The sequence below is a fragment of the Netta rufina genome (genome assembly GCF_964035555.1).
Source record: "Netta rufina genome assembly, chromosome: 6".
NCBI lineage: Eukaryota > Metazoa > Chordata > Aves > Anseriformes > Anatidae > Netta > Netta rufina.
Window position 1 is genome coordinate 2,918,423 of NC_140129.1, and position 18,866 is coordinate 2,937,288.

General features: G+C 36.6%; 2 protein-coding genes across 7 annotated transcripts in view; one reads left to right on the plus strand and one right to left on the minus strand.

Annotated features, from left to right (window-relative positions):
• Positions 1-10,596, plus strand: part of DNAH7 (dynein axonemal heavy chain 7) — a gene marked incomplete at both ends in the record, with an annotated part of 109,016 nt that extends 98,420 nt beyond the window's left edge. Inside the window, 9 exons of the mRNA XM_084289395.1 lie at positions 611-811; positions 1,842-2,003; positions 3,515-3,700; positions 4,472-4,609; positions 5,357-5,587; positions 6,562-6,714; positions 8,622-8,799; positions 9,884-9,987; positions 10,390-10,596. Coding sequence (XP_084145521.1) covers positions 611-811; positions 1,842-2,003; positions 3,515-3,700; positions 4,472-4,609; positions 5,357-5,587; positions 6,562-6,714; positions 8,622-8,799; positions 9,884-9,987; positions 10,390-10,596 — 1,560 coding nt within the window. The remainder of the gene's footprint in view (positions 1-610; positions 812-1,841; positions 2,004-3,514; positions 3,701-4,471; positions 4,610-5,356; positions 5,588-6,561; positions 6,715-8,621; positions 8,800-9,883; positions 9,988-10,389) is intronic.
• Positions 1-18,866, minus strand: part of SLC39A10 (solute carrier family 39 member 10) — a 76,753-nt gene that overhangs the window by 5,058 nt on the left and 52,829 nt on the right. For 5 of the 6 annotated variants that reach the window (XM_084289023.1, XM_084289024.1, XM_084289025.1 and 2 more), the window contains 3 exons: positions 18,322-18,402; positions 16,643-16,833; positions 10,709-13,967 (listed from right to left, as the gene is read on the minus strand). In XM_084289023.1, the coding sequence (XP_084145149.1) occupies positions 13,809-13,967; positions 16,643-16,833; positions 18,322-18,402 (431 nt within the window). In that variant the 3' untranslated portion in view covers positions 10,709-13,808. Of the gene's footprint in view, positions 1-10,708; positions 13,968-16,642; positions 16,834-18,321; positions 18,403-18,866 lie in introns of those variants that run through there. The other variant, XM_084289021.1, reaches the window with a different exon arrangement.

The window sequence follows — 18,866 nt, forward strand, 5'->3', positions numbered from 1 at the left end:
CCTCCTGGAGAAGGAAGTGTTCACAAACACTATGGATCTTGTGCATTCCTTGAATAGTAAAGGCCAGCCACTACAGCAGTCTCTTTAGACCAAAAGCTTTCTTTATATGTTGCTGCAAAAGAGCAGTAGACTAAAGAATCTTACACTTGAACATCTGGAGGTTTCTGAAGACATGAAAGAGTACATTTCTTGCTTTTTATACTCTCTCTTGACTTAATCATTTTCTGACATTAATAATTTTTTCATATTATTACCCTTCATATTAGCCCTTCCCAGAAGAGCTATACAACAGTAAATATGCAAAATATACATGCCATTGTTCTTGCAGTGCATTTTTGTTCATCTATCCCATAATCATACACAGAGCAAACAAAATTTAGCTCAAAATACTGATGCCTTGAAAAAAAAAAATGCTCCAGATGTAGAATGGAAGTTATCATAATTGTGAATCTCACTATAATCACATACAAGCATTTAAGAAATTAAACTTTGGACTTGTGTATTTTCCACCAAAAAACAGTAATTAAAAAAAAAAAAGCTTTAGTAATAACACTTAAGCAGTATATTCAACTCTCATGTTTTCTAATTGTTTTTAATGTGTTTATTGCAGGAGTTAAACCCCGATACAACACATCCAGATTTCCGAATGTGGCTCACCAGTTACCCATCTCCTACTTTTCCTGTGGCTGTACTGCAGAATGGAGTGAAAATGACTAATGAAGCACCAAAAGGTTTACGGGCTAATATAATTCGTTCATACCTGATGGACCCAATATCTGATCCTAACTTTTTCAACAGCTGCAAAAAAACGGTTAGAATGTATTGGTGATGTTTCTTTTTAAAACAGTCAAAGACAACTCTGATGATTCTGTATATATGCTCTGGGGAGAAAAAAAAATTGTACCAAATTAAATAGTTGTCCTTTGCTATAATGAAACTGGTTTTGAGTAATCAAAGTAGTGAAGTAAATTTGATTTTTATTTTACTGCTCGCCACCTACTTCTTCAATTGAGTTTTGTGGCATGGTATTAAGGTTATGTCTCTATAACACACACACACAAAAAGTTATTTGCTATTACATATCTGCTGCAAAGTTCTGGAATCTTGTATTCATTTATGTGAATGCTCTTTTAGCAAGCGATTAGTCCAAAAAGGCAAAATTAAGTCCACTGTTTAATTGAGAGGGCCATGTGATTGCACTGCATGGTTTATAGAATGCTTAAGTAAATGTCTTTCCTATGTCCCTTTTTAAGTAGGACTCAGAAACCACTGCTTTCATAATTAGCTTTCTGTGTGCATGAGTATTTGGCCCAAAATATTTTACTTGTTGTTGTTGTTAATATATAATAAATAGCACAGTTCTTTTAATTGTGGTCATCTACTTTGCTGAATATTCTCAACTGAAAACAAACCAAACCAAATCTTCCTACCTGAAGATTTCTTTAAAGGCCTGAAATCTTTCTTGATAAAGAAATGCAGGACTAGTGTGTGAACTGTGTTTTATAATATGAAGGTGTAAAAAAAATTCAAAGATCTTATATACAAAGTTGTACATGAATGTTATATAGCTTACATACACATGGGTATATAGCTTTAAAAATTGATTTGAGGGTTCACACTGGTTTAAAAGAAAGTTTAAAACCAATGTTTTAAAAAATCCGATGACTTCCTGCTGAAGGCCTTTTTTTGTGTCAAGAAATGCTACCCATGAATCACAAATGGTATGTTACTGGAGCAGGAGCTTCTGGGTTTTGAGCAAGTCAAGACATGAGGAAAAAATGAAACTGTTAAAATGTTTAAAACTGACATTAATTATTCATGTTGTTGTGTTTGGTTTTAAGGCTGAGTTTAAGACATTGCTGTACGGCCTCTGCTTCTTCCATGCACTGGTGCAAGAAAGGCGGAAGTTTGGGCCGCTGGGTTGGAACATTCCATACGAGTTCAATGAGACTGATCTGCGCATCAGTGTGCAGCAGCTGCACATCTTCCTTGACCAGTACACGGTACAGAACCCTCCCACAGCCCTGATTGTGCCCTCTCATGCATGTTCTAGGACTGTTCGTGCATGTGCCAGTGCAGCTCAGTGTTGCCATGGCAACAGTTTTAGTAGGGCCCAGTGATTTAGAAACTCAGGCCTATTTGAAGTAATGCCAACAGTGTTCATTTTAAGTGGTTAGCATACCACGATCAGTATATAACTAATGTGGGAAACTTGCAGATGGCAGTTTAGAATTTCTTCCTTGCAAAACACAGCAGACTATGTTCCACGTTGTTGCCTTATTCATTGGAATTGTATCCTGTCTCTAGACAGAAGCTGGGGGATTCAGCTCATGGAGCTTTTGTTGCAAACTGTAAAATATCATACCGAACTAATCCCTGTGATTTATTTACTCAGTGATAGAAATTCTAGATGCTGGACTGTTGTAAATTAATAATTAACTTGATCTCTTTAAATGTGGCACATGACTTTCCTTCCTTGTTTGTTGAACTAGGCAGTATTTCGTACAATATTCTCTGGAATTTGCTAGCAAGACCTGATACTACTTTGCATTTCAGCTTCCTAACCAAACTACTATAGCTACTGCCCTTTAAAGTATGGCTGCAGGTGTTATTGTTAAACCACTGTCAGCCTGGAGTGTTTTTGGTTATTGGTATGGTTAATAGAGAACTTGTGATACAGAATGAGAAAACAATGTCATTAAGTCATGGGTGTTCCCTTTCCTTTTGGGGGCCGGGGGGGGGGGAGAAGAGGAAGGGGAAGCAAAGTGTGCCGGGGAGGGGAGGATGACCTCCTCTTGTATGATAATTTATGAGCTAATGCATTGACTAACAGAAAGGGCTCAATTTGCTCCCAGAAAAATTAGTGACATGTTTGTAGAGACCAGATTTCTCTGTACTTTCTTCAGCTGGTTTATTTTGTCCCACTCCTTATCATACCACTAGCTCTTGGCCCTTAATTTCTGTAAAGAATGCTTCATATAACCCATACATCGTTCCTTTCATGCTCCTACGAAGCCATCTGCTCCCAACCTCAGGACTTTATTAATTGTTGTCAAAAATAAAGCAAAAAAACATGTCTCTGTATTAGCACAGAAGGCTTGCTGGAAAGGACATGTCCCTGTTTGTTGTTCATTGAAGAATAATACGACTATAGCATAGCTACAGCCCTCTGACAGTATCCCTATTTATTTTACACTTACATATAGCCAAGCAATTACAGACTGTTCTAGAAAAGCTCTTCATAAACCCAGGGAGTCCCACTTCCATTAATGTGGAAAATGTTGGCGCTATTATTCTTCACAAGATGCCACACTGTTTGATTTGATGGCTTATTAAAGTAGTTGAAAATCAGGAGATTAATGGTACCAGTATGAACTAACAGGAAAATAGCAATTTGTAAAGTTTCCTGAGATTTCTGGATGACTTACAAATAAATTACAGCCATATTGGTATGGTTTTCCAGATAAGTGCTAGGCTGTGGCTCAGAGCATTCTCTTGCTTTTTTTTTTTCTAGGAGGTGCCATATGATGCCCTTCGCTATATGACTGGAGAATGTAACTACGGTGGCAGAGTCACTGATGACTGGGATCGGCGTACACTCCGTAGTGTTCTGAACATGTTCTTCTCATCGGAAATCATTGAAAACACAGATTACAAATTTGATTCAAGTGGCCTTTATTTTGTTCCTCCTGAAGGAGATGTAAGTATCTGAGAAAATTGGAATTACAAACTTACTTTAAAAAAAAAAAAACTTTTGCTCACATTGACAAGTGCTTCAGTGCTTACTGCTGTCATTGCTCACTTGTGTGGCAAAATGCCCCATTCTATTAGGTGCTTCAGTGACTTTGAAGTAACAATAATGCAACACAATGTCAATGTAATGTAACATTAAAAAAAAATGCAAAAGAAAATCCCAAACTAATACTAATTTGACTCTGGGCTGTATGAGACAGCACACTTGGGGGACAGTGAGAAACCTAGACTGCTAAACTTAAAGCCACTAAAAAGTAGGTGTACAAGAATGAGCTGTTCATATCTGCTAGTGGTAGAAAGGACCTACATGTAGGTATCGGCTTATCACACAGTAGAGTTATGTCAAATATCAGCAAAATGCCTACATAGACAGCTCGCAAGCAGTGGGCCCAGAAAAGGTCTGGAGTTTCTTGCACTAAGCATTTTAAGAGAATTTCCAACAGCTGTCAAAATTTAAAAAACAAACAAACAAACAAACATTTAAGCAAAGCCAATCTTGATTTCAAAGAGAATAGACCAAAGGAATTTGAGAGGTGCAGACAACTCCTGCATACATCCTTTTATATCTTTTAGTTTAGACAGTGTACAGTAGAAAAGTTTGTAGTGGTTTTGAAATAGAGCTTGTGGCCTTTCATGAGCTGTGTGTCCATGTCTACAGCCTAAGTCTAGAGCCTTTTCTTCTTCTTCTTTTTTTTTTTTTTTTTTTTTTTTTTCCCAGTACCAAAGTTATATTGAATATACAAAGACACTTCCACTGAATCCTTCCCCAGAGATATTTGGAATGAATGCAAATGCTGATATCACCAAGGATCAGTCAGAAACACAACTGTTATTTGATAACATTCTTCTTACACAGGTACGTAAAAAGACTCAAAACCACACACCATCTTAGCATAACCTTTTATTCTTTCTATACATTAGTATGCTCATATTATTATTTATTTTTTTTAACTGTGCCTTATTATTTTGGATTGTCATCCTAGTGAAATTGTTATTCCACTTAAAAAAAAACTTTTAAGGTTTTTATTTTTGTATTTTTCTTGCCTGTCTTCCAAAGGAAACACAGCTTCTGTGATTGCACAGTCAATTTACATTACTTCCACTCTCCCACCATCTTTTAAAATTTTTCAAAATTCTTGGCCAGTTTCAGTCCAGTTTGTAAGTCAGGTACAATCTAGATATTACGGTTCCTATAAGCCTCATGAAGAACTGAATATAGAGGGCAAGAGATCACACCAAGGGAGAGTGAGACAACTAGGTGCTACTCTGTCACTTGACAGCAGCAGGCCTGCCGATGGCACTCACAGCTTCTTCAGAGATGCAGGCAGAAAGGTTCGTTTACAGTGGAAGCAAGATTTTGGTAAGCGAAATTAAAAGGTCGAAAACCTGTAGGAAACCAGACTTTGATAGTTGTATGCTAATAACTTCTTGCAATAATACAGGAAATTATGAACAAATTCATTTCAATCACGGGGGAACTGAGTTGGAACTGTAACAATTTTTTTAAACAATGTGTTTAGAACAGCTCTATTTTCCCGTATTTCAAGTACTTTCTCCCAAGTTCTCATTCTCAAAATAAACCTAATTTTTTGTCTCTCTTTAGTCTCGGGCATCTGGTAGTGGTGCAAAATCCACTGATGATGTTGTTCATGAAGTCACAGGTGACATCCTGAGCAAACTTCCTTCAGACTTTGACATTGAAGCAGCAATGAGAAAATATCCAACCACTTACACTCAAAGCATGAATACTGTGCTTGTCCAAGAGATGGGACGCTTTAACAAGCTACTGCAGACAATACGTGACTCCTGTGTTAACATCCAGAAAGCAATAAAGGTGAGCCATACGATTAAGGGCACTTAATTAGACCCTACACTTGATCTCTGAGCTATCAGTGCAAGTACTTAAAAAACTGCCCCTGAAGTCCGATTCAGGTCACTCAGACACTAGAAGTCTGGATTCCAACACGATTTATTGATCTGTATCTTAAAAGTGATAGGAGTATGGGGAATATACAAATGTTATTGTGCCTAGAGAAACCAAACAATAAAGTACGTTTAGCTATGGATTTTTTACCAAATGAACAGTAAACAGGTTCACAATCTTTTTGTGCCTTAGTAACATAAAAGAGAAAAGCACCTCACAATTTCTTACAGATAAAGACAAATATTCTCAAGACGTCAACTGGAACCCTCAACAGGAATAATTTACTGTCTGAAGTCAGCAGTTGTTCTCAGTGGGAACTGAAAGCTACAGCTGTGTAAAATACAGGGTGGGGAGCAGGGAAAAGTCAGTTTGGATTTTTTTTTTTTTAAATCCATCCAAAATTACCTTGAGGGTGATATTTTGTTTTTAATAAAAACAGAAAAAATCCACAACCCCTCTCCCTCGTAAAGCCAAACTACAAGCTGAAAAGTTGGCCAATTTTAAAAACTTACAATGTTGCAGTTTTGAGGACATTTTAAATAATACTATAAAAACATTTACATTTAGTAGTAACTCAGTAATTCACACTCAGTAATCACTCATATTTCTGAGGAGGGATGATGAATGCTGATTTCCCATTCTGGGCAGTTTCTTTCCAAAATGGTCTATCAGCCTTTTTCCTGACCAGTTTAGCGACTGACTACTAGCTCTGACCACAGTAACTTTTGAATGAAATTCATCACATCCATTCTTCACGTTTTAAGGGTTGTTCCTGACTTAACTAGAAGTTGGTAACATCTGTTAGACAAAGAGTTGTATAATTGTTATAGCAAGGCTGTTGAGACAAAGTATTCTCCTATTTTCCCTTCCCAAAATTATTTTAGGGACTAGTTGTGATGTCTGCTGAACTGGAAGAAGTGGTAAACAGCATTTTGAAAGCCAAAATTCCAGGCCTATGGATGAGTAAGTCTTACCCAAGCCTCAAGCCTCTGGGCAGCTACGTGAATGACTTCCTCAGTAGACTGAAGTTCCTACAGGTAAGCACATCCCATGTATGCAATTTGTTCAACATCACTTATTATTTTATCTCTTGTTGTCAGGAGGAATCTCCACAAGTGAACGCACACATGAATGACACTGACATGTAATGTTCAGTCCATTTGTGCACCTGTTTTGGTTAGTTGCTTGTTCATCACAGCATCTAGTGAAGCACTGTTACCTTGCCACATACCTTACACCACATAAAGTGAGGTGTAGTGCATCAGTATTACTGTATGACAGACGCCAGAATTGGCCTTCTGAAGTGAATTTACTAAGGGCATCTTAAACTGCACATAGATCTTTGTGGTGGTAGGGAAGTTAAATAAATAAAATAGAACTTTGGGAGAGGCTGTTGAGTTCCTTTTCCAAATAGCAAGTTTAAATCATTAAAGTGTTATAACATGAAATCTTTTATTTATGTTGAAGTCAAGTAATAGCTTACAGTAGATAGACCATGAGAGGAGAAAGCTGGCTGAGTGAATGAGAATCAGTGGGGTCCCTTCACTGGTAAGGCTACAAATTCCCCAAACTGACTTTAAGTGACTAATACAGAGACTGAGCACTATTCTGTGCCTTAGTGACCTCCATCAGCTGAAGACAATTGATGTTTATCACCTAATAAGACCATGAGACCATAAACACCATATGCCTTTAATGTAGAAGACTAAACTGACAGTCCAACCCCCCAAGATAAAACGTGCAACTTGTTCCAAGCTCCCTCCTGTGTACCTGCAAAAAGGTCTTGAGATAGACAAAAGATCCTGAAACAAAAATAAGAATTAAAAAAAATATATTAAAAAATCATCTGGTTTCAGTTATAGTAACATATTCACAAATTCTGCATTTGCAGAGAACCTCTGTTTTGTTTTTTTTGGACCCTGTCACCACACCTCAGTAACTTCCACTTTAATGCGTAGCATGTCTGACTGCAGTACTTATAAAGAATAAAAGTGACATTTCTTGAACAGAATCCAGGACAGATATTAAACTTGTATGAAGGAGAAACTGCCATTATCTATAAGGATTTTGTTTATTTCTTTGGATGAAAACTAACCAGAAAGACGAGTACTTTGGTAACCATTATAATTCTCTGCAGTAATGTAATTGTAATGCATTTTTTTTTCTGACATTGTTCAAAACTCATGTTTACAACAATTGTTCTAGTTATGTGTACAACAACCAGAAAAATGTCTTCTTGGATGAAGTATTAACCATTGCTATAGACCTCACTTATATTACACCTAAATGCAATGAAATCCAGCATTCAAAATTTTTTATACACAAGTTTCCGCACTGTAAGCTAGGGGAAGGGGGGAAGGGGGAAAAGGACACCCCTGTATACCCCAAAAACAGATTTTAATTAGGCCATTCCATTTTCTTCCTCATAAGGAACTCACCCACCCTCATCTTCAACTTGCTGCAAGTGCGTGTACACCCACACACAACATGCAACATTGACCCTGGAAGGGAAATCCAATGAAGAAAAGCAAAGCCTGAAAAAACAAACAAACAAAACAAAAAAAAACCTGCCACCTGCATGAGGAAACAAAGATCATCATGCTGAAAAGCCTCTGATAACAAGAGAGAAAGGGTGACTTGTACATTTGATGAGCTTACATAGATGATGCAAGATTAACAGACTAACTCATTTACATTAGCTAAGAACTTCCAGGCAGTAGGTGCAGTGGTGTTTTGTCCTCTTCAGTCTTAAAATAAAACAACAACAAGAAAAGCCATAAGCTAGTGACATTTTAACAACTTGGTGGAAAACACGTAGCAGCCATCCAAACATACCACTGCAGAAACTATTTTGGCTGTTATTTCACAAGTTATTTGAGTTCCTAAATACTACAAAAGACAAAAGCTGCTCCCCCCTACTTTCCTCCTCCTCTCTCTTTTGCAGCTGTGGTACGAAAATGGTATGCCACCCGTCTTCTGGATTTCAGGATTCTTCTTCACTCAAGCGTTCTTAACAGGTGCCCAGCAGAACTATGCCAGAAAATACACTATTCCAATAGACCTACTAGCATTTGACTACGAAGTGCTGGAAGATAAGGAATATGAAATCCCTCCTGAAGATGGTAAGTAAATACATGACATTTATTTGCCTGTGTTGATGCATTTGTAAGTTAACATTAATTTGCAGACTCAGAGTTATGCAATTAAGTTAATGAACTCCGTTAGAAAACATACACAACTGCATTGCTCTCAAAATACTATGCAAGACAGCATTTCAATACTGCTGAGATTACTGCACTCAGATGAAAAGTAACAGCCCACAGATGAAAAGTAATACCAAGAGAAGACTGCTTATCCCTAACTTCCCAAAACAGATCACTTTTAAGCCGTGTTTGGCTTGCCTGTTCTTTTTGTTTAGTTCAGTTGAGTAACACATCTGAAGATGCTTATTCCCCTGAGTGAAAACAAACCCTTTGCTGTTGGCTGTGCTTGTTGGTAGTTGTGTGAGAAGGGTTTAGCAGTTTGACTGGGAGACCACCACCCAGTCAGTTTTCAACTTCTTTTGTTGTTCTTGAGGCAGGTTTATTTTTGTACTTAAAAGTTACAGTTTTCAAGTCTACACAACACAAAGGTGCGAATCTTCAAAAGAATTGCTTTTTTTCAACTCTCTTAATGAACTGTTTTAAAGATGTAATATTTAAATTGTTATATAACCTTTAAATGGTTAATTGCCAAATGGCAATGTGAAACAAGCAACAAAACAATTAATAGTAACTGGGGAAAGAGTCTGTATAGTCAAATCTCCTAGTTTAGAAACATTAAAGTTTATAGTCTGTAGTACATACAGAAAACTTTGTAATGACAACTGTGAAAATAGTGTCCTGTACTTTGGATTTTTACTTTTTACTTCCCTCAACATTATAAATACTAGATACACCATGATACTGCAAGACATTGCAACTTTATAAAGCTTTATAGAATTATAATAATAAGTAATAAGTTGTAATGCTGTAAAAGATTGTGTTAAACTCAGTTATTTGATTATTTGGAACACAACAAAAATTAAAAAACAAAAAATGTGTGGGGACAAAAAGGCCCCACACAACTAACAGACAGTTGGCAAAAGTGTGCTGCCCTAGCTGCTGCTCTCAGCTAGAAACCTCTTCCAGTTTTTGCTTAATATATTACCTTTTGCAACTGATTCAGGTGTCTACATTCAGGGACTGTTCTTGGATGGAGCACGCTGGAACAGAGAAACTAAGAAGCTAGGAGAATCCCTTCCGAAAATCCTCTATGACACAGTACCTGTGGTATGTATCTTTCATTTGGTGATATTTTGTATTATTAGATATGAACAAATATTGTAGAACGATGTGGAACCTAAGTTCTAGCCTTGAAGGGACCAACGGGGTAATTAAAAAAAAAAATGAATTGAAAATGCTTTGTGTTGAAAACCAAATTAAGCATCTAAGAGGAGCTGAGAATCCTCTACTAATGATGATGGCAACAGCAGGTCCGATGTTGCAGATTTTGGGAGAGGAAACAATCTGCTAAGAATGAGTAATCAAGAAACAGGTTTTCAAAGGCTACCTGTAAGAAAACAAACACCACCGACAAAAATATTTTGGCAAGCCAAGAGTGTTTCCCAACTTTTTCTTTCTTTTTTTTTTTTTTTTTTTAACTGAAGTGAAAAGGCTTGTTCTTTGCTGCAGATATGGTTAAAGCCCTGTAAGAGAGCAGACATTCCACAGCGACCCAGCTACTTGGCCCCATTGTACAAGACCAGCGAGAGAAGAGGTGTCTTGTCAACTACTGGTCATTCCACCAACTTTGTAATTGCAATGACCCTCCCTTCGGATAAGCCACAAGAACACTGGATCAGACGGGGGGTGGCACTATTATGTCAGCTTAATTCGTAAACCTACCACAATCTATGGAGGTGCATTTCCAAATCACTTATTAGGGATGCATGTCCATTCTGAAATGCCATTTTGAAAGAGAAATCAACACATGAAAGGAGGATAAATAAATATATATCTTTACAATGTTGCATTTGTGCATTTCATGAGAATTGAAGCAAAATACTAAAATATAAAGGTGCACAATAAAATCTTATACAAGCCAACAAGAATAACTGCTCCTTGAATAATTTTATTTTTTGAAGGCTCCTTATTTATAAGGAACATACATAAAATGAACACAACACTGTTGACAATGAACAAAACAGCATTTGATCTTTTTCCAGCTTTATAAAATTTTTAAAAATGATTTAGTTATAACAAAAAACTGATAGCGCAGCTGTATCTTATAGGACCATAATCACATTTGAAACCATAGACTCAATTGTTAACTGGAGGGGAAAAAATAAAAACAAAAATCACACTGCATCTAGCAACTACAATATTTTCTAAGCATAATCACAGCGGATTGAGTGCAATGTGATCTACATCAAAATTCATATGGGATGTCACACAGTGACAGCATTGTAATATACAAGTAACATGCCCTCCAACAAATACAAGTTAAATGAGACTCTGGATCCAAGCAGAATGGAATGTTGAAGCCAAGTAGAAATGTAGTGGAATTCAGATTGTCTGTAACATGACTTAAAAGCGTACATTAGAATGATTTGGAATTCAGTACTGGTAGAAATCTACAGAAGTCACAGCTGTTACACTGTTCTTCATAAGTTGTAATAAATACTAGAAAATAAAAGAAAAACAATGTATTTAATGAAAAATGCAGTACCTGCCTTCAAGGACCAATTTTTCCCTTGTCTGAAGATGGTGTTGGAAGGAAATTTACTATATTCCCTATATAGGCAGTGTATTAAGCTAAAACCATACTCCAACTAATACAAAAGTAATTATTCTACCTGAAATAAAGAAAATTTCATTTGTAAAAGTATTACAAGAAATAAACTTAAAAAAAATGATTTGACAATATCAGTTCAACCACATGACCCCTTATACTTGACAGAAATTAATAGAAATTTAAAATTAAGGGTCAGTTCAATATATAAACAACATTGGTTCTTTAAGTTAAAATTCTCAGAAGTTATCCAGTGACTTAAGTCTCTTTGAAAACGGTACTCACAGACCTAATGTGGGCACTAGGAAAAAAGTGTCACCCAGGATCTTTACATTGCAGAAGTTCAGCAAACTGAAGCTAACATCATTGTTTGTGCTAATTAGGGTCCAACAGTAAATGTGTTTAAAGAAGAAAAACAAAGAAACCTGAGTTCTGAGCATCAAATGGCTGTATTGAACTCTGGGCTTTTGGCTTCTTCACTGAAGAAACTGCACTCTTCTTTGAAATGGACCCTTAATACTGTTTCTTGATACTGCATTAGGAAGAAATACTGGCAAGAACCAACCCAATACCTTTAAAATATACAAGCTGCTCTTGGTAAAAACTAAATTGACCCATGAAGCTTCAAAAAGTAACAGGCCACAAGAAACACACAAACTTGAAATGGAATGAAGATACCAACTGGTGCTCTTTAAAGGCGTTAGGATCAGTATGTTTTTAGCAGCTACACTGGCACCAAGCAGACTGAAACAAAACTTACGGCACATAGTCAAAATACAGCTTACCTGCCATACACAAAGAAGACGACGAACTGTGTGTTCCAGAAAAGGCTACTACCATGCTTAGGACTGGTACTACAGAATCAACTTGCACTCCTCACAAACTCACTGATTTGCTTTGTGTTTTCTTCAAGGAGATGGGTACAAGAAGAACTAACTCACATCTGGCAATATAAACATCTCGGCAAAATCCTAAGACATCTGATCCCAGCAAATTAAGGCCCGAATTCTCAGTCTGTCCTTTCAAATGACACGTACAACAGATCTACCACATCTGCTTTTTAATAATCTAAATACCCAAATTGTAAAAAAAAAATCATAGAAATGAACTCCTTTATGCTGTAAGTAGAAATCTTTCTTACTTTCCACTGTGAGATGGCTGGTGCTACCATGTCTGATGTTGAGGCATTGTAGAAACAGATTTTGATCTGGTATTATAGTATTGCAAATAACCCACCAGTACTACATACACAGACCATAATTTAACTTTTGCGCCCATGTTCAGTAACTAGCATCTTCCACTTTGGACTTTCTTTTTTAACATAAAGAGGAGAAAAAAAATCCAAAACAACCGTTAAAAAACGGAATAATTCCCATATGGATTCTCTGCTAAAAGGGAGTTTGCACACATTCTCAGCCACAATTCTTCAGTAGTTTATGGTGCAAGTGGCACACAATACATGTTTAGCATCTGTAGAAAAGAACCAGGAATAGCTCTGTAACTCCAACATCAGGGATTTCCCCAAGCTAGCACTAATTCTATTGCATTTTGCATTTTCTTACTAATATCAAGGGACAAACATCAAATAAATCTTAGTCAGGAAAACATCGTCAAACTGATCCTTGACAGAACACAGCACTTTGCAGCGTATATTGCAACAGCCTGCCTTCTTACACATGAAGTTTATATAAACAAGGGAGTGCAATTTAAGGTGTACTCTTAAAAATTTAAACGTTGCTTAGATTTGTACTCATTTTTTAAATTTAAAACATCACAGTGGTTTCCAGTTAACTACCGTTGTTAAGATTTAATACTTAAAGTCACCACTATGTAGACGGATCAACACAGAAATGAATAAACAGATACATATATATGCACAAATCGATATATGCATATATATGCCCACTGCTTAAGACTTGTGCGGTACTAAAAGCTTACTCAGGTTCCTTTGGAGGTATGAATTTCAGCTGCAACATTTTCCAGGTTTTGCTCAAATGTAGTATGAAATGGTATTTTCCCAAGTGTGTAGATCCTGTATGTTTTTTATTTAAGCAAGTAGCGCACCCAACTGGGCATTTATTTCTCTTACTTAGTATTTCCAAATTATCAGTCACTTCAGTTTAGAAGACATATTGAGTAATCTCATCTGATTTGAATTAGAAAAAAGCAGGAATTAATCTACACAGAAATGAATATATTGTACTTGTGTAAGTAGTGCAAGCCACTGCTTTTCCTCTGAGCAACGTGCATACAGTGAAACAGTGCAGACTCAAAGCCATACAGTAATATTATTGAATCCACAGTGATTACCAGAATTAGGTCAAAACTGGATGTCAAGCACAATTTTGTCTTCATAGAGGGCAATCACCAGCATGATGGCAAATCCAAGAAGCAGGCCTAGATTCTGAAGAATGAACTGTCCCACAGGACAATAGCCATGCTCTTCATTATCTCCGTCTCCATGAAGCATTTCTGGAAGCTAAAATGAAAAACAGTTCTGAAAAAGTTATTTCACCTTTATTTCATTTCACCACTGACAAGTTTACAAGACATTATTGAACAAGAATAAACATTCCAGGATTTAGTTATAAAAACAATCCACCAATAGTTAAAACTACACCCAGTCATTACATTTTACATGTAATGTAAATACATGTAAATACATGATCTCAGACACATCATGTATTTACTACGCAAACTCAAAATGCCTTTCCTGTGGACATTTTTTGAGCTTTTCCTGGATCACACATCTATTTAAAAGTTTAAGTTTCTCAGGACAAGGACCAGGTCAGTATTCTCTGAACTCTGCTCTCTCAAGTTTGTTTAGTTAGTTAAAACTAGCCATGCTCAAATAAACATAATAAAAGTTTTTACTATTGCTACAGCAATTACATTGCTATAAACATACCCTTTATAATGACTTAACTGATTAACTCAGCCATTTATTTGTCATGCTACATGCTTACACATTCACATATATTTCCTCTTAAGTATGGGAATAATCAATCTGTACAGATCAATCTGTACGCTACAACTAAATAAAGAGAAAACTAGGTACATGTATTAAAAAAAATCTGAAAGTTCTTCCTGTTCCTCACCTATGAAGAAAAGTTAAGTAGTACTGACAAAAGGGCCAAGAGCAGACTTAGAAGATGTCGAAATAAATCTTATGAAGTTTTTTACAAAACCGTCTTTTGTCAAAGACGACAAAAATAACAAAATGTTGTGTGAATAAATTAATTCAGGAAAGCATGAGGTAAACAAAGAAATTCATTTAAGGCATACTTAATATAGGAAAACATTATACAGAACAGAAACTTCAGGTAGTATACAGCACAAGTCTCTAATATTGCTCTTCATTAAATAGGCTGTAACTGTTTAGGTTATTCCAAGTACCTGAATACTGTGCAACAGACAAATTATCAGAGCATCGAATCAGCTGAAGAGATAAATATATTACCCATCTAGTCTTGCATTACTGTATTTTGAAAAGCTGACAAATTGACCCATTGAGAAATTAAATATACATATATATATACATATGTGTATGTGTATGTGTGTATATATATATATATATAAATAATATATAAATAAACTGGTATGAAAAGGTTCCTCACTTGTAGATTACTCAACATTTCACTTTATAAGCTTTATATTGATATGACCAATTTTAGGGAGCACACAGTGAGTCTGGTCCTGTCAATATAAAAAAAAAAAAAAACACCATCTTGAAGTTGACAGGTTATAGCTTCAGCCCTAGAGATATCAGAAATTAAAAACCATATATTTATTTGCCAGTAAGATGAATTGATTCAAGTTGGACTAGGGAGGAATTTAGGAAAATCCAATGTACCCACTCAAACCATAACGGCAGTGTCAGAAGGGAAGACCTTATGATTGTTTTTCTGATAGTTATCACCACATGAAGTTATTGTGGAGGTCATGGAAAGCCTGGAGGTTTGAAAATATCCCTGCTTCAGGTTCTACTGAAGAACAGCATCTTTTACTTTGTGTTAGAAAACATGTAATTAGAGAAATTGCAGGACAATCAGATGCAAGAATACCAGAAGGTCCATTCTCAATGGGCTGGTGTAAGGAATGGATAAAAAACGCACCTTCGTGAACCTCTGTTAAGCTAAGGAAGGACTAAACTCTGAGAACAAGGTTTTTGACAGGTAACTAGATTACTGAAACATCAATACAAAAATGTGGTGCAGTTTCAAGTGTGTCACACAGAGGCTTTCCTGCTCTTGTTTAGAGTCAGACCATAAGTCCTTCATTATTTGGATGCTACAGTGACCAAGGAAAAGGACAAACAATAAAGGAATGAAAGTACTGCCTTTCCTTTGCTGTCTTCAGTCAGGGTGCATATAGGAAAAAAGTACCAGCCACAAAACTTAAAACAAGGGATTACTCAGTAATTACAAGTTATAGCTGAACATCTGAAGTTGCATGAAAAATCATTCTTGACTTAGCAGCCACTCTCTTCAGCAAGCCTGGAAAGGGCTCATTTACCTTACAATAGAATGACTTCATCACTAGAGTGTATTTACTAAAGTTCTCTATAATGAAATGTCCCATATTTGACTTTCTTTGCCAAGACAGCTTCTGTGATATCAGCAAATTTATCAGAAACAGAACCTTTGTTTTCAGCAGCCTTAGCTAACACTTCAACAATACCACTATGGGTGAGAAACCAGGCTGGGAAGTAGCAACTACTGGCCACAGAGTCTGAGGGGAGAGGTGTCTTCATAACGTCACCTGCTTTACTTAGCACCAGGAGACTAATGCAATCAGCCCACCTCAGAGCACATCAGACACCTGACAGCCTCATGAACAGTGACAAAGAAGTGATGCAGTTCCAATAAGAACTGCTGAAACCCAAAGCCTATGTGTGTCTGTGGCTTACACTAACTGAAAGATGCCTGCTTGCTTTGACAAGTCTGCCAGTGAGAATCAAACACCATTTTGTACCAGTTAACTTTTGGGGAAGACGTTAAAAAATTAAAAAACAAGTGGTTTGAAAATAGGATAGTCAGCACAAATGTACACGGAAGGTATTTGTCACAACAAAAAATGTTCCGTGGTAGGTGCCATTTCAAATCCTAGCTTGAAGCAGGGAACGCCAAGAAGACAGAACCATGATCACCTTACCATATCAACCAGTGCCACATAGAGGAACATGCCTGCAGTGACCGCAAAGATCCACAAGGTGATGTTGTTCGCATACTGTCCCACCGCTGTGCCTATCAGCATCCCGATGTAAGCCATCATGGCAGACAGGAGGTTGTACACAATAGCTTGCTTTACCGTCATGCCAGCTTTAAGAAGCACAGCAAAATCACCTGAGGAGGAGAGAGCAGACAGGGTAAGTTTAGTATTGGTAGTCTCCAGGAGAGAAAATAGTAAATGTAGGCTAATTTACCTATCTCAGCAATCCAAGGCACTGCCAAAGTAAAATGCTGCTAGAGGCTCAAAGGAAGATTGGGCAACAGGATTATGAAAAAGCTCTTATAACAAAATGATTTTTGTGCAGCAAGTCCTTGGTTACATTATGAGTTGAAGGCATCTATTCATCATATGATTGACAGAAAGTATTAGTGATTAACTGTTAAAGGTTAATAGAGGAATCTAGATTTGTTACTCCCACAGAATACGTCTGTACACAGACTTGCCTTTACTTCACACAGGTTGGTCATTGCACATGAAAACAGAGGTTTAGTTTTGACCATGCCTGTTACCTATGTACATCCTACCCTGCAAATTCAAGAGGATAATGAGGCATCAGTTCCCACAGGTGACAATGAATTTGAGAAGTAAGGTGCTAGGAAAAGGAACAGTTACATTCAGAAGGAATGACTTTGTATTCATGAATGCTTGCTGGTTTAAAATATGCCAGGTAAACCTGCGTTACTTTGAATTCAGACCACCTCTGCTAAAATTGCTGATGGAGGTAGATCTATAAAGATCTAAATTTTCAGCTCTTAACCAGCTAGTAGTTTTACTCTCTTCAAACTGAGCTCTTATGAATATGAGCGAAAGATGATACATAGTTAATAGGGTAATGAATATATTATTCCTGTGTCGGATATTCTAGAAATTAATTGCTCAATCTTGAATCAGAATCCACAGCATATACAGTGAACTATGGTATTAGCAATACTGTCTGTAGTAATAGCACCACGAATATCTTCTCTGTTGTCCCATCTGCACCCATTACTTACCTTGTGCTTAGTATTTACCTATGTAAAGTTTTCACCTGTCACCTCGATGGGTATTTGACTGTGATTACACACACAGTTTAATCCAGCACAATTTCAGGTTACAGGCTGAATAATAATCCAATACCTACAGGACTTATCTAAATAGTCATCCACACCCACTGGACTTGGTGATAACTGGTAGGAAGCATCTTCTAAAGATCTCCACAAAGAATTTTGCTAATTCATTTAACCTTCTATAATATACCATAGGATGTGTGACTTTGTTTTTTTTTTTTTTTTTTTAAAGACAGCGCCATGTGGACTAGTATGAAACTATATAAACTGCAGAGGTGAAACACCAAAAATGTGTACACTATACTCCTAAGAATATTTTTAAAACACATTCAAAATCACTTCACAGAACAGCTGTAGCTAGATGCCTGACAAACTAATCTTGTATTAATATTCTCTTTATGTACACTGAAATACTACTAATCACTCCTGGAAGTTCTGGTCACCCTTACGGCAACAGCACTGCATTACGCTTACCAGGATAAGTATCACAACAGCTTTTAGATACATATTTCATCCAGCTGAAGATGAGACACATCAGTTTATACAATTAGTTACCTAATTCATGGGGAAGCTCATGACAAAATACTGCTATAGATGTACTGATTCCTCCTGTCAGTCCAGCACTAAAAGCTGCTCCTGGAAGAAAAAATAAATTAAAGAAAGATACAAATGATATTTTACTATTTCAATGCAGCTAATTTCATCAAAAGACTTCTTAAAATTACACTTGTTTGCTAAAATGCACACTAATGGTTTTTTCATTACACTGGAAGTATCCCAGATGTGCATCAGCACTGTGTACTTTATTGCTTAGTTCATCTGAAGCGCAAATCCCGAGATAGAACACACTACAAGACATAAAGGTAACAAGCTAATAAACTGCATCGTTTTTACATTTTGAATGCATCTCAAGTTTATTAGGGTAATTATGAGTGCACATGAGCAACAGGATAGCTCTCTCCTTTCCAGGTTGGAAATCCAAACTCTTGTAATCCACAAGCTCTCTATTTCTTTAATGCTTATTCCTAAAGCATGATTTTTTTTCAGCAACAGGAATAAGCCTAACTTGGAAGTTAATAAGGAGAAAAACTTGTGCAAGA